The sequence below is a fragment of the Erpetoichthys calabaricus genome, chromosome 4, assembly GCF_900747795.2.
Source record: "Erpetoichthys calabaricus chromosome 4, fErpCal1.3, whole genome shotgun sequence".
Taxonomy (NCBI): Eukaryota; Metazoa; Chordata; class Cladistia; order Polypteriformes; family Polypteridae; genus Erpetoichthys; species Erpetoichthys calabaricus.
In genome coordinates, this window is record NC_041397.2 from 234612227 (window position 1) to 234627806 (window position 15580).

The following is a 15580-nucleotide window of genomic DNA, read 5'->3' on the forward strand; positions in this document are numbered from 1 at the left end:
TAACAAGTGATAACAGTAACTAACACACGTGAATACAGCATCTACTTGTGAAAACCCATTTTTGCACGCACTTGATAAAACTGGATAACAACTAAGACTCGGTACACAATTGATTATAGAATTTTTTAATATGTAGTCAACGCCAAGATCTGCTATCATGGCCGAGATGCCAGTACAAATTACCAGCGTGTACCATCACAAAAAAAAAAAAAATCACTGTATCATAGACTACTACCACCACTTTGAGATACACAACAACATGCTGCATTGTAGGTTGAATGTATTCATGTATTGTATGAATTTATGTAGGAATTTCTGAAGGGTCACGAAATGTGTTTATCTCTGCATTTCCAACAGGACCGTGGGTTGGACTAGCCACTCGGAGGTTGTTTCTGGGCCACATGTGGCCTGCAGACCACCATTTCAATAGGCCAGACCTAGCATGGAGTTTTTCGATATCCATTCTGTGGCTGGAATGGGCCACCAGGATCAACGGATCATATAACTAATCTAAATGGTACTAGAAGAAGAAAATAAAGAGATTCCACAAGACATGCAGGATAGGATAACAGATAACACAAAATTCTCTTGGTGCTGGTCTGTGGGTGAGTGTGCCCTGTGTTGTATTGGTACTACATCCATGCCAAGGCAACTAACACAAAAGTGAAAGAAAGGTAAGCATAAAGAGCTTAGGCAGATTAACCCCTGTATCAGAATAGTGCATCACAATGAAATGCACAATTTAGGTTCATCCTGATAGGTTAGCATGTCTGCTTGAGATCCTTACAGCAGGTATGTATTCTTCTTAAAATGAATTTCCTTAATAGCATAATATGCTCCAAACATCAATTAAACAAAGACTTCAGGACAACATGTTTTTTGACAATTGAGAAGACCACAGTAGTATTATGCAGGCACTTTCTGTCAAACTGTCAATCAAAATGATTAATGACCTTAAGCCCCGCCCCTCTGGGCTGTCAGCCAGGGACTTTCTGTCAAAATGATTAATGACCTTTAGCCCCATGCCCTGTCGGTGGATTGGTGACGCACATCCGGTTCCTGTTTAAGCCCCACCCCCTTCTGTGACTCACATCCGGTCCCCGCCCCTTTCCTCTGATTAGTGTATTTGAATGTTGCATCCTGCCCCCTGTCGGTGGATTGGTGATGCACATCTGGTCTCCACCCAGACTCCACCTTAATCCCACCCCCCTTCACCTGCTAGGTTCTCCTTTCTGTCAAGGGCATTTTGATGAATGTCTGCCCTCTCCTTGAACCCACCACCACCCCCCCCTTCACCTGCTCGGTTCTCCTTTCTGTCAAGGGCATTTTGATGGATATCTGCCCCCTCCTTGAACCCACCATCACCACCCCAACCACATTCCAACCCCCATCTCCTGAGGACAAGCCCAGGGCCTGCCTTGGCCCCCACTTCCCAGCCCCCTCTCCTGAGAACATGTTCAGACCTGTTCCATCGGCCCAAGCAACATGCCCCCGGTCAGGCAGCACCTGTTGGCTGGCCCCTCCACTTCCCAGATCCTTCTCCGGAGGACAGCTGAGACAGCTGGGAGGATAGCCACTGGAATGAGTTTTTGGCCGACACTCGGGCTGAAGAAAACGGTCGCTCCAGCTGAGTGATCTCAAGGAGCTGGAGTGACCAAGAAAGTGGTTGGCTCGCCACGTAAGGTCAGGAAAGCAGGGGGAGTCAGGGAGGCTTGGGAGAGTTGAGCCCCAGTATGAGTGCCCTGGCCGTTGGAGAACCCCAGTCTTGGGTCTGTTGGGAGCATTATGTAGCCATGGGACAGAAGGCTACCAGACCAGTGTAGAAGGCAGCTGCACCTGCAGGTAGGGCTACTCCCTTGTTGCAGGGCCCATATGGGAGAAGCAGGGGAGCTGCCAGCTAAATGAAGAATGCACCTTTGTTTTTAAAGGGGACTGCTTCCAGCCATTGTTTTTAATCTCGTTTTAATTGGATTTATTTATTTGGATTATTTTAACTTTCACTTTTTGCACATCGATTTTTAAATTGATTATTTTTTTATTGAAACATTTTGAAGCACTCCACTTTGGACACTGTTTTGTTTCTGTTTGTTTTTGTTTTTAATAAAAGCACTTGCACCTTTTGCACCATCCCCTTGCTCAGTTTGATTTTTCCTCATCAGACCAGCTCATCCCGTTACATTAACGACGGTGTTGGATTCAAGGGCTCCTGAGTCTGGAAGATGGAGCATGGAGCAGGACCTGCACCGTCACACTTGTATGGTCAATCCAAGTCCTCACTTGTATAATTCAGTGGGGACAGCCCTTGGAACACCATAAACAACACTCCCTTATAGGAGTCTGACTGCACGGCCTTCCTCTCCTCCTCTGCACTTACTTGCACTCCTGAATTTTGCCTTAGCATTTTTTATTCCCAACTGACCTCCAATCATTTAATTCTTCCTCGTACTGCTTGGACCCCCCTTTTTAAAGTGTCAGCGGGCACCAGTTGCATAATCACACCCCCCTCTGTGTGCTAATGAGGCAATCTGCCAAACTGTGTGCAACAGCATGTGAAAGAATGATCCACTAACCAACCTTTTCCACACCCTGGAGCTGCTCTGCCAAGCTACAACACTCCTGCATGCTGCTCCTTGAGCTCTGCCACACTGTTTTTCTTTTTTTTTTAATCTAAAAATCTTCACTGCCAAAGAGCTTGCCTCACGACATACCTCCCTCAACAAGCCACCAGTTGCACGGGAGGGCTCTACACCACACCGGTCCAGTGCAACTGGTGGCCAAGATCCATGGCAAGGCCTACTTGCACTTGCACTAACACACACACTAACTAAAACAAGCCCTACACTAAAACAGAACCCAAGCCCACCTTATAAAAATAGGCAATTAAATCCAGTAAAAAATAAATAGTCAATTAAAACTTCAATAATCTAAATTGTCCATTCCAGCTTGAGTTATTTGGTACCCGTTTGGCACACTCTTCTTTCTGCTGTTGTCTTCAGTCTGCATCTCTCACTGCCATTAGCCCATCCCACCGCTGCCACCATAATGTCAGGGGTCAACATTCAGGGCTCATACTTGAATCTGTCCATATGCCCCCCTAGCAGTTCATAACCATAATGGGCACAGCGGCGAGTGAGAGACAACAACCAGGTTACGTTTGCCAAAGTGCATAGTGCATGTTTAATAAAATAAAGCCTAACTAATAAAGTGCAGTGCAATTATAATAAATAAAGTCCAGAAATAATCCATAATGAAAACAAGTGCATTTGTGGAAGTTAAAAATGAACAACAAATACAGTGGAACCTCGGTTCACAATTTCCCCCATAGGATTATATGTAAATACAATTAATCCGTTCCAGACCATACGAACTGTATGTAAATATATTTTTTTTAAAGATTTTTAAGCACAAATATAGTTAATTACACCACAGAATGCACAGTGTAATAGTAAACTAATGTAAAAACATTGAATAACACTGACACAAACACCCAGGCTCCCTGCTCAGCTGCACGTGAGCCCCCGTCCCCCTCTGTCTTTCAGAAGCACGCGAGCCCTATCTCTCTCTGTAACATTGCAGCAGTTCGCGCTATAGCCTTACAATCCGATCGTTGTATAAACACTTTTTTTTTTTTAAGCACAGGGGGAAAAAAAAGGAACATTTGAACAAATCCGAACTTTATTTAAAAGTCAACCAAGACAGTAACATTGCAGGAGTTCACGCTAATAGCATTACAACCCGATCGCTGTAAACACTATTTTTAAATGAGTTTTAAGCACATGGAAAAAAATAAACATTTGAAAAAAAGAGAAAAGTAACATTGCAACATTTTCTTCTCACCACTCTTCACTTGCTTAGAAGCCATGGTTAACTGCAAAAGCACACGAAGTACTGTAGAGCACAAAGAGTTCACAGGTAAAGCACGCACGTCTGACTGAGAACAATGAACAGGGAGAGGCTGAACACGTGCTTAAATACAGTAATCGGCGTGCACATACCGGAAGGGAAATGAAATAGAGCACAAAGAGTTCACAGCGAAAGCACGCATGCACGTGCAAGCACGCACGTCTGACCGAGAACAATGCAACAGGTGCGGAAATCATCGGCGCGCACAAACCAAAAGGGAAACTGGCTTGTTCATATACCGAGTGTGTGGTCGTGAACTGAGGCAAAAGTTTGGCGAACGTTTTGGTCGTTAACCGAGATGTACGTGTACCAAGACGTTCGTGAACTGAGGCTCCACTGTACTTTAAAATCCCACTAAGAAACGCTCAAAGACTTCATGTTAATCTATTGCAGCTTCCTGTCTTTCTCCCCAGCTTAGCCTGGCAACTCCAATAGCTGCGGTGGCCAACACCTGGCTCCTATCCTGCTTGCTCTGTTCAGCATTGACCAAGAGTCACCTAGCCAGTCCTCAGACTTCTCATCCACTCCAACATGCCAAATGGATCCTTGGGAGGGTCAATTCAAGTCCCCACTCCAACACCACTGTCCAGAAGGGACACCTCTCAGAGCACTATAAACTACTGTACACTCCCTTACATGGGCCCAACCACGCTGCCACCTCACCTCCTCTGCACTTACCTGCACTCCCGAATTTTGCCTTAGCATTTCTATTCCCAGGTCAACCTCCAACCATTCTGTTTTCCCATCTACCACTCAGACTCTCCTTTTTAAACTATCGGAGGGCACAGGTGCTCAGATAGACACCCCTGGACTGCTAGCAAGGCAAATCGTCCAGACTGTGCACCTCAGCAGCACGTGAATGCATGATCCATTGACCACTTCATCAACACCCCAGAGCTAAATCGTCACGCTACGACACACCTGCGCACCGCACTCCAAGCTCTGTCAACTTTTTTTTTTTAATTTGCACCGCCACGTATCTGACCTCATGAAACATTCTTTTGCTAAAGAAATTTGTCCATTGCCTACTGAGTATCAATGAACACAATCATCATGTCGGACTTAAAGAATCTTTTTTTGAAGTTAAGTCTCTTGGCTGGTAGGAATGCAGAGGCTCTGCAAGGACATTTAAGTATAAACAAACCAACTTCTCCAAGGCTTTACACTGCACTGATACTGTAAATTTAAGCAGGTGGCAGGAGATTTACAACTTGAACCTTGTAAGCTTTTTCGAATGTGGTACTGTCATGCTTTTACCATCCATTATTTTGTCCCATTGTGACACAGAGCTAGTTTGATGTTTAATCAAGCAAATGCCTGCATTGTAGTCTCTTTTTCAGGTTTTCACAAGATGTAGTCAAATATACCTCTACATATTACATCTGAAATCTCTAAATCTGAAACACTAAACATCCTGGTTGTTTGTCGTCTAACTTATTCCTTCCATGAAAACCAGGCTAGGTGGTTCATATTACTATATATTCTGTACTAGGACTAAATTCTGCATCTTTTTAACCTCCACTATTCACTATTAATAAACTTTCAGTCCATTATAGAATCCATTTAAGTCTTGTACTAAGCTGTAGAACTAGAGGTTAGAAATGTGTTGGAGAGCCAAGGCTTCAGAGAAGTCCGAGCAGTTACTGCATCCTTGAAACATCACTAATGAGTTGGAAAAGCAGGAAAGGAAAATGGACTGTCATCCTGCCATGGACCAAGCTAGGTATAGGTGGAAACTCACTTACAAAGTACCTAGTGGGAAACCACTAAGACATAAGAAGAATATGTGAACTCCAAATAGATAGACAACCAAGGGTTCTAGGACACCAATAGTAGAATAATGTGCATGCAATACATATATTCTCAAAACTGGTTAACAAAATTCATGTCCTTACCACAAAATAAGACACAAGGCACAAAATATCCCTGTCCATCACAAAGCACACAAACACCTACACTAGGGTCAGTTTTGAGAAGCCAGTTGACCTAACCGATATGTCTTTAGGGATGTGGAATGAAAGCAAGAGTGCACAGGAGAACCACACAGAGATGGGAAAATGTGTAAACTCCACACAAACATTGTCAAAGTGCAGAATTTAGACTCCGGTAACTTGAACCCTAAGGCAGCAGTGCCAATTACTGTTCCACTTTGCCACTCCTATAGTAAAGTACTTAAATAAAATAGTAGTGTTTACCAGTAAACCGTCTGAATAAAGACTTCCTTAATTGAAATAACTTATTACCAACTTATTTATAACTCCCTGGTCATGAAAAGAATTTCAGTTATTCCATAATGTGAAGATCTTTCTTGTAGATATCAAAGGCACCACACCCAGAGATAGGGGCCATGAAAGTACTTCTCTCTTCTGTGTAGAAGTTCCTGTATGCCCTAAAACATGTACCTTAAATCAGATACAATAATACTTTTTTCCCTCTTTCTTAGTGAATTTGTCATATTTTGTAGACTACACAGATTATCTCCCCTGCAACTGGAAAAACCTGCAGTAATAACTTAAAAAAATATACAGTAACATAAAACAGACCTCTATTTCCTCTTGAAGCATGCTACATGTATATTTTTCTTCATAGCTTTCACTTTCCTTTCTGTAAGAACCATATCAGTCATCAAAGTTAATTGCTTATTTTGGGCTATTCTTTGAAATTTATAATTTTACTATCATATCACATCTACTAAAATTTAAGCAAATTATTGTACCAATCCTACTCCTACAGTTTTCTCCATGTCAGACTAGTGATAATTATCCCACTGATCAAATAAGTACAGAGGAATGGGGTGGAATGCAGCTGCCACACGGTTCATGTGCCCAAAGGTTGGTCTCAGATTGGCATCTCCTCTGTGCAGAGAATGCTTATATTTTCATGTATACAGAACAGAAATTATGTTGCACATATGAGAACAAGAATACACTGCAAAACATGAGAATTCAGCTTCAAATTGTGCTTTTGACTCCCTGTGGCCTCTAGAATAATATCACATGAATGTGTGTTTCTTTAAAACTTAAATATAAAAAGGGTTTGTATTGGTTTAGGGTAGTATATACCAAGAACGTTTTCATGAAAAACTTATAAGGATGAATGTTGCTGTTCATACTTTTAACTTTCGTTTGACTGAAATGACACCTAATTGGTCCTGAAAGTACTTTTTGGCATATCAGATGAATGATAGTGAATCAGAATAGAGAACATTTAACAGATAAGGAGAAAACTTTTTTATTTACATAAGCGGCCAAGTCCCAACATGAAGCATTGACTGAGATAAAAATTAGGGCTGTTGCAGTATAAATCAAATTAGCATAAATTTCTTCTAACTTACATACAAAAATATTAAAAATTGAAGTTAAAAAACAAAAATACTGAATAAATGACTTGACTATGCATATGAATGGCCATAATTTTGTTTAAGCCTCTAGTTATTTATTATTATTATTATTATTATTGTTTATTTGGCTGACACCCTTATCTAAAGCAACTTATAAGATTAGGTTAAAAGACTATGCCATACCTTCATACTTTATGAAATGAATATGAACATAAGTAGGAGTCTTAACAGTCATTTCTTACCAAAATCCCTGCATTTCGTACTGCAAGGGGAAGGCCTAGTAGACCAGTGCCGATGTTCCCTTTCAGTAAATGGATCAGAGTTTGGAAGAACCTGCAAAATTAAAGTTTAAACATCAGACTGAAGGTTAAGCACTTTCACGTAAAATAATACAGCTCAGTCTACATTCTTTTTAAATAGCCTTAATAATACTTTTCACTACAATAGGAAATCTCCAACATACAGTATACATATGATATAACAACTGTCACCAAAGTAATGCATCTTCTTCCTTATTGATTTCAAAATTTGATAGTTTTTACAGTATATTAGAAAATGATGAGTAGATATTACTTTACCTACATTTGTGGCTGTATTTATGAATACAATGTTCAAAATTTGTGAACAATGCATTACTTCAAATTGTTCCTTTACACAACTGACTGAACGATCGACTCCTGTGACAACAGCAAAAATTTGTCACATTTAATATTTCCATGTCCTGTTTCTGCAGGATAGATGCAAGCTTTCTCCAGAAAGATATATAAATATAAATCTCATGAGAAGCACAACCTCAACTGCCTGACAGTCAACAAGAACTAGAAATGGGGTTAGCCAAGGTGAAGCTGCACACTTGTCACAAAAAGACAAGTCAACTGACCTGAAGGTGCACTTTATGTAAATGGTTCTCTACACTGACCCTTCTGCATCAGAAGTGTTGTACTACAACATTTTATGAAACATTCATCTTCATTTTACAACTCCTGTAACGTTTTCACTCTTAGCAAAGTGGGAATGACACCCTTCTAGGTTCTGAAGCAATCTGATCTTCCAGCCACAAACTTTGGATCAGTGAAGGCAGGAGGGCACATCTGGGAATGGCTTCAACAAACCTTATTTTTACTGACCTCCTCTTCTACCTCTTTTTCTCCGCTTGATCATGGTGCCAATTGGTCTTAAAAATCATGCGTTTTTTGATTGTTTGTTTTATTAATTCCAGTACAAAATATATTTTTTATTACTGAACTATAAATCCATTTTTTCAACCCACTCCAGTTCAGGTTTAATAGGAGCCTGAGCCTACAGTATCCTGTTATACTGAGTCCACACACACTGACAGAATATAGAAGCATGCATTATAGGTAAACCATAATTTACCAGTTATCAGCAAGCGACTAACCACATTTTAGATTTCGTGATAAAAAAAGATCATTGTCTGCATCTCCTTATCTGCCTGTCTGTATCATGAAGATTACACAAAAATCACAGCATTTCTATAGATTTTGAAAGAAACTATTAATTCTATAGACCATACAAAGAATACATTTCTTCATTACAACCAATTCAATTTACATTTAAAGAAGGCATGTTTTAAATTCTTAGAACACTGCATTATCATTTCAAGCAGTTTTTTCACACTATTTTAAAAACAGTAAATAAAAAAATTAATTTACAATAAAATTAATTGTGTTGAGAGTACATAGATCCATCATATTTCAATTAAAAGTATGCTTTACATTTAAAGGGATACGTATAAAATAAAAAAAGATTAATTAAAAAATTAAATTCATAAATATATAAAGTTTTATTTATAGAGTTCCCAATCCAATGCTCAAGATATACTACAGCTATACTATGAAGTAGAGATCCATAGTATAACTATTGACTGAGAATTGTTCAGCGTCACGCATTTAGTAGTTAATGGAAACTTAACCTGCGTTTGTGTGCTCCATCCACCATAGTACATGACATAAAAGGTCTCCTGGCTTGTTTGTTTGTTTGTTTTATTTTTATAAAGATTTTTATAATGCTTTACACTGTGAAGGGTGCTGTATAAAACATAAGTGTTTCACTGATTAATGGTTGATGTAATTGTCAGTCTAATTCAGAGATAAACACATTTAAAGAAGCCACCTAATTCAGCATTAAAATAGCAGGGTGTGCTTCTGACCACTAGAGGGTGCACTAGTATTAACTACTTCATGATAACTTTTGTTTATTTTGTATTAATTTGCGGTTTCATTTACACTTTGGCAAAGCAGTTATGTCTTTTACTATGACTTTTACTTTTTACTACAACTTATCATGACCAGACTAAAAATCAAATGAGAAAGTATCAGTGCTGGCTGCCGTCCTGCTGGAAAAAAAATGTGCAGACATTGGGTATGACAACCATTCCTATTGCTGCTGGAAGGCTACAGTATTGCAAATAAAAATGTCTATACTGATTCAGATTTGAAGGAATTACACTGGATCATGCAAGGCACCAAAGGCTTTAGGTGGTTACAAGGGTTGTTGTATTTGGGATTTGGGATAACATGATGGCATAGTGGATAACAATGATGGCTCAGAGCCCTGATGACCTGAATTTTAATCCAAGCCCAGTCAATGTTTGTGTGGTGTTTTTATATTTTCATCTTTTCCAGTGGGCACTCTACAATCCAAATCTCAAATATTCCAAATTACTGTAAATGTGAATTGTAAATTGGCTCTACATGAGTGAGGGTATGCATGTGCTTCATGCTAGTCTGGTGTTCTGTCCAGGGATGTTCCCTTCTTGTGCCCAATGTTGCCAGGATTAAGTTGTCTTGGTAATGGATTGACAGGAGAATATTATAAATTATTTGAATTGTTGGTCTAAAGCTTTAATTTTTATAAATGAAGCAAATCAGATATGGTATAAAACACAGCAATTCTCATGTTATATACATACGTTATTCCTTGAGGATTGCCATATTTGGAGTGCTTCTGCATTAATCCTAATTCAGTGATTTCATCTTCATCTGAATTTTCTCCAGAATCGGTTCCCTTTTCTTCAATGAGTGGAGTGATCACATCCATATCTGCAAACCAAAATAAATCCCATTACACTGCACAAATTCAATGGGCCTATGTAAGAATTAAAAACAATGCTAAATCTGATGGTGAAACAAATAATTCAATAAATACATCCTGATTTCTTAAAATGATTAGATTTTTTTAAAATTTTGGCATACAACACTACCATGTAAAACACAGTTCTGCTATGAATATATCATATGCTACTTATTGCTATGCAAATAATACTCTACACTTATACAATAAATATTGACAGCTCAATAAATTTTAATCCTGTGTTATACCAGATATTAAATCATTTTTGAATAATAATAAAAAAATCAAAAAAGCCTTTTAAATCTACTCATTCAGAGGCATACATGCATGAATTACAATGTAAAGTAACATTAACTTATAAACTGGTCAAAGTTCAACCTTCCATCCATCCATTATCCAACCCGCTATATCCTAACTACAGGGTCATGGGGGTCTACTGGAGCCAATCCCAGCCCAAGCCCCCAAACAAACCCTGGGCAGAGTGCCACCCCACCGCAGGGCGCATACACACACACCCACACACCAAGCACACACTAGGGACAATGGATCACCAATGCACCTAACCTGCATGTCTTTGGACTGTGGGAGGAAACCGGAGCATCCGGAGGAAACCCACACAGACACGGGGAGAACATGCAAACTCCATGCAGGGAGGACCCGGGAAGCAAACCCAGGTCTCCTTACTGCAAGGCAGCAGCGCTACCACTGTGCCGCCTCTATATACACCCCGAAAATCAAAGTGAAAAAATGATGCGACAAGCTAGTCCATTTTGCTGAGATTTCATTGCAGCAACTCAAAATCGTACTCAGTAGTTTGTATGGCCCCCACGTGCTTGTATGCATCCCTGACAACGTTGCTCTTAATGAGATGACGAATGGTGTCCTGGGGGATCTCCTCCCAAATCTGGACCAGGGCATCACTGAGTTCCTAGATAGTCTGAGGTGCAACCGAAGCATGAACCGAAACATAATGTCCCAGAGGTGTTCTATTGGATTTAGGTCAGGCAAGCGTGGGGGCCAGTCAATGGTATCAATTCTTTCATCCTCCAGGAACTGCCTGCATACTCTTGCCACATGAGGCCAAGCATTGTTGCGCACCAGGAGGAACCCAGGACCCTCTGCACCAGCATAGTGTCTGACAATGGGTCCAAAGATTTCATCCTGATACGTCAGTCAAGGTGCTATTTTCTAGCCTGTAGAGGTCTGTGTGTCCCTCCATGGATATGCCTCCCCAGACCATCACCAAACTGGTCATGCTGAACAATGTTACAAGCAGCATAACATTCTCCAGGGCTTCTCCAGACCCTTTCACATCACATGTGCTCAGGCTGAACCTGCTCTCATCTGCAAAATCCCAGCCAACACAGGGCACAAGGCAGGAAACAAACCCCGGGCAGTACACACACACACACACACCAAGCACACACTAGGGACAATTTAGAATCACCAATGCACCTAACCAGCATGTCGTCTTTAGACTGTGGGAGGAAACCGGAGCACCCGGAGGAAACCTACGCAAACACGGGGAGAATATGCAAACTCCACGCAGGGAGGACCCGGGAACGCAAACCCAGGGCTTATTACTGTGAGACAGCAGCGCTACAACTGTGCCGCCCTAGTTCAACCTTGTAATGGTGTAATGGATGCCTGGATGGACTAAAACAGCAACATTTCTGCAGTATAATGAGATTCACATCCAGGTTTCCTGGAGATGAAAGGCAGCTTAGCTAGATGTTTCACAAACACCTATCTATTACCTGAACCTACTCAATCTACGTTTTAGGGTCTTTAGGAGCATTAGTTAATCCTGGCAGCAAGAGAACAAGGGCAGAAGTCAACTCTGAAAGTGAAGTCAGACTATCACTGAGCACACTCACACCAGGCCACCAATGCACCTTGTTCAGACGTGAGAAGAAAACCTGAGTGTCTGCTGAAAATTAGATAAGGGGAGAACATGCAAACCACACACAGAAATCGAATGCATTCTCCTGGGGTAGTGCAGCATCAGCTCTAGTAACAGCATTTACTATGCTGCCCCTCTTGAGGCATAACTCCACAATATTAATAATAATATTTAATTTAATTACATTCCACATCTTTTCTAGAATGGGGTTGCAGGCATAATAATAATAAAGTGAAATCTTCCAAAACTAAAATAATATTCTATCTGCTTTTTAACCACTTATTACACTTCATGGCATTATTTGAAAAAGTCACAAACCGATCCTAAAGCCAAAGAGCTGACCGTGTGTTCTCCAGACCTCACTCATAAAACATCTACTGTATCTACCAGAATTCTGCCGACAGCCCCATCTAGTCATCTAATGATATTATTGTATAGGGCGCGAATTGACTGCTTGCTAATTCACCACTCTGTTAGTGGAACAGCCTTGCTTACACAATTATATACTGTATCTTCTAAAAGTTTGTTAACGTAATGTCTTGAGTACAGGCTGCTGTGGCTATCCATTTTCTTGCCTTAAACATATTTTCGAACATAAAATGTAATTACTTGTATTTTTTATACTTGGATGATTTTGCTCTGCAGGACTTAAAAATGTCACACTTATAACTGAAAGAAATTTAAAATCTGTTAGAAAAGCTACACTGTATCACAGCCCTAAATTAAATACTCCTACTGACCATTATATTATTTCATTTATTTTGTAGCTTCTGTATTCAATATAAAAGTTCCATTGTGTTTTATATACTAACATCTTTGCTATGGAAAGGTACTCAAAAACATTTGACTTCAAACTTCAGAATATGTGTACTTACATTTGTCAAGTAAAAAAGAAATATTCCAAAAACCCAGACATACTTGCCACCAGAATTTGTTCCAGAGCTGGGCAGTTAAGGTCCTAGTGGGTTGTGGTAGCTGCAGGCTTTTGTTCTAAACCCTTTTTTAATGTCAATCTTATGGTTAATTGAATTCCTTGTTAAATCAAACAATTCATTGTAGCTGCGTTAGAAATTTACAATAATGTGATTTGTTCTTATCTCTGAAAGTCAGAAAGGCTCATGCTACTGATGTTTAGTGAAGTTGAGGCACTTAATTTCCCACCTTTTTGCTTCATTAAAATTCACCTGCTTGTCAAGTATTTGAAGTTCTTTATTACTTCTTTCACCTAACCAGAAGGCATTCTACCAAGAGCCATAAATAGCAAGACAGACAACAGCTAATTAGTGAAACTGTGTGTTCATCATAAAACAGTTGAATTTAATAAAATATTTTGAAAGATTGTGGACTTCTGAATCCTTCCTGCTGATTTTCATGGAAGCACAAAATATAGGATATAAGTAATTAAAAACTGGGACAGAAAGGAGAATGCTTGCTCAATAAACCTAAAGAACTGGTTTCAAATTTGGAAAATGGTTAGTATAAATGCCTGCAGCCACTGTTGTCCTCCTGCATCTGGACTGATGATCCAGATTTAGTCTGATGCTATCCTGAAACATGCTGACACATACATTCTATAATGTGCAAAGTATATCAATGTAATAAAAAATGTAAGCACTTAATATAACTCTACAGACTAAACACCTGCAATCAATTTTCCGAAATTGTTCACCCAGTACAAATAGAAGGGATGCAGAGTCTGGCACACTGTATTGCACTCGATTACTGGGGACATTAACACACATGACCGCCATCATTCACTCAAGGCCAGAACAAAGATTGCCATCAACATAACAGCATGCATTAGGACTGTGGGAAGATACAGCAATACCAGGACATGTGCAGATGCCACCTCACTCCACTACATATGCCTAAACTACCAGAATTAAAATATTTTCCTTCTATATTATATACTGTATTACCTGAGCCATGCTAACAAAAAAATCAATATGTCTTTGTTACAAATATTTTCCTTCTATATTATATACTGTATTACCTGAGCCATGCTAACAAAAAAAATCAATATGTCTTTGTTACCAAATTCATTTTAAATAATCGTCCCACGAGATCTAGCTAGCAATAAACACCATTTGAATTCAGTCAGCTAATCAGCTCTTTGTAAATTTAAGCCAATCACTTCCAAGGGCTGCGCAGATCCGTTCTAAATCTGCGCACCACGTATCCCTGAAAGAAAGTCGAGCCCACGGAAAACATCACTCGGTGATGCGCACCCAGCTCGTCAGAGGTTTCCATCTTCTTCTGGAGGCGGCTAATCCTTGTATGGAAGCAGAAAGCCGATGGAATTTCTCCGGTGCTGTAAGAATGGAGAAATTAAAAGATAAAAAAATATTGGACATAATTGCTTAATGGAAAATGCAATCTTTACGATACGACTAATACCAGCACTGATAGTATAAATCATATCTACACTTCTCTTGGGAAAAGAGCTTGCGCTTTGCAGCATTCTGGTGGTAATTAACCGTTTTTTTGTTTGTAGTCAGTCGCTGTTTCGGATTTTCACAACACCGTTTACATGGGTACGAGGGCATACTAAAATGTAATTGTAATCTTAACATTAGGTGTGCCTTTTTACTCACTGAATGCTCGAGCTTCACACAAATTTATTTTTTCCTCCGCTGATTAAATGTGAAAGTGCCGTTTTAAAAGCTGTCCTTTTGTATTGACCTCACCTGTGAAAGGCGATCTAGTGCGGCTTCATTTGCATCCACGTTGCTTTTTGTTTTCAGCTTATTTTAAACCATTTAGTAAAAAGTTACTAAAGCACGGGCTACGTCGCTTGGCTTGAAATTCGTGTGCCAAGTTCTTTTTTTTTTCTTAAAGGGACACAAGTGTGTCATTTTTTTTAACCGACAGAAATTCCAAGCCAAAAAAAAAAAAACCACATACACATGCCCCACCCCTTCACTCGCTCGCGCACATGCCCGCGCACGGCTAGCTGCTATAAGTCGGTTTCGCCAGAAGTCCTTGAACATAGTGATGGGAACTCCGGCTCTTTTCAAAGCTTCGGCTCTTTTGGATCGGCTCCCGAATGGCTCTTCGTTTAGTATCACTTGGATGCTTATATTTTAGCCTAATTAAGCAATTATGAATGGTTTGTGTATAGCCTAAGCAATTTCTTATTCATTGTTTTCAGACATTACGTATTTTATGCATTTTTTCATTACAATAAATACACAGTTACTATTGTTTAACATTTTAATAAAAGCTTTAAATGAACAGCTTAACACAAAACCACAGCAAACAAATTAAATAAAGGCCAAACTCAACAACACAACACTATGACTCTTTGAATAAAAGTTTTTAGGCCAGGTTGGCATTCAGAA

At 39.7% G+C, this 15580-nt stretch overlaps 1 protein-coding gene across 2 annotated transcripts in view; it reads right to left on the bottom strand.

Moving 5' to 3' along the window:
* slc36a4 (solute carrier family 36 member 4) overlaps positions 1–15073 on the bottom strand; it is a 548893-nt gene extending 533820 nt beyond the window's left edge. The window contains exons 1-4 of one of the 2 annotated variants that reach the window (XM_028800423.2): positions 14927–15073; positions 14468–14550; positions 10176–10305; positions 7486–7576 (exon numbers count right to left, since the gene is read on the bottom strand). In XM_028800423.2, the coding sequence (XP_028656256.1) occupies positions 7486–7576; positions 10176–10305; positions 14468–14489 (243 nt within the window). In that variant the 5' untranslated portion in view covers positions 14490–14550; positions 14927–15073. Of the gene's footprint in view, positions 1–7485; positions 7577–10175; positions 10306–14467; positions 14773–14926 lie in introns of those variants that run through there. The other variant, XM_051927332.1, reaches the window with a different exon arrangement.
* Positions 15074–15580: the final 507 nt, after the last annotated feature.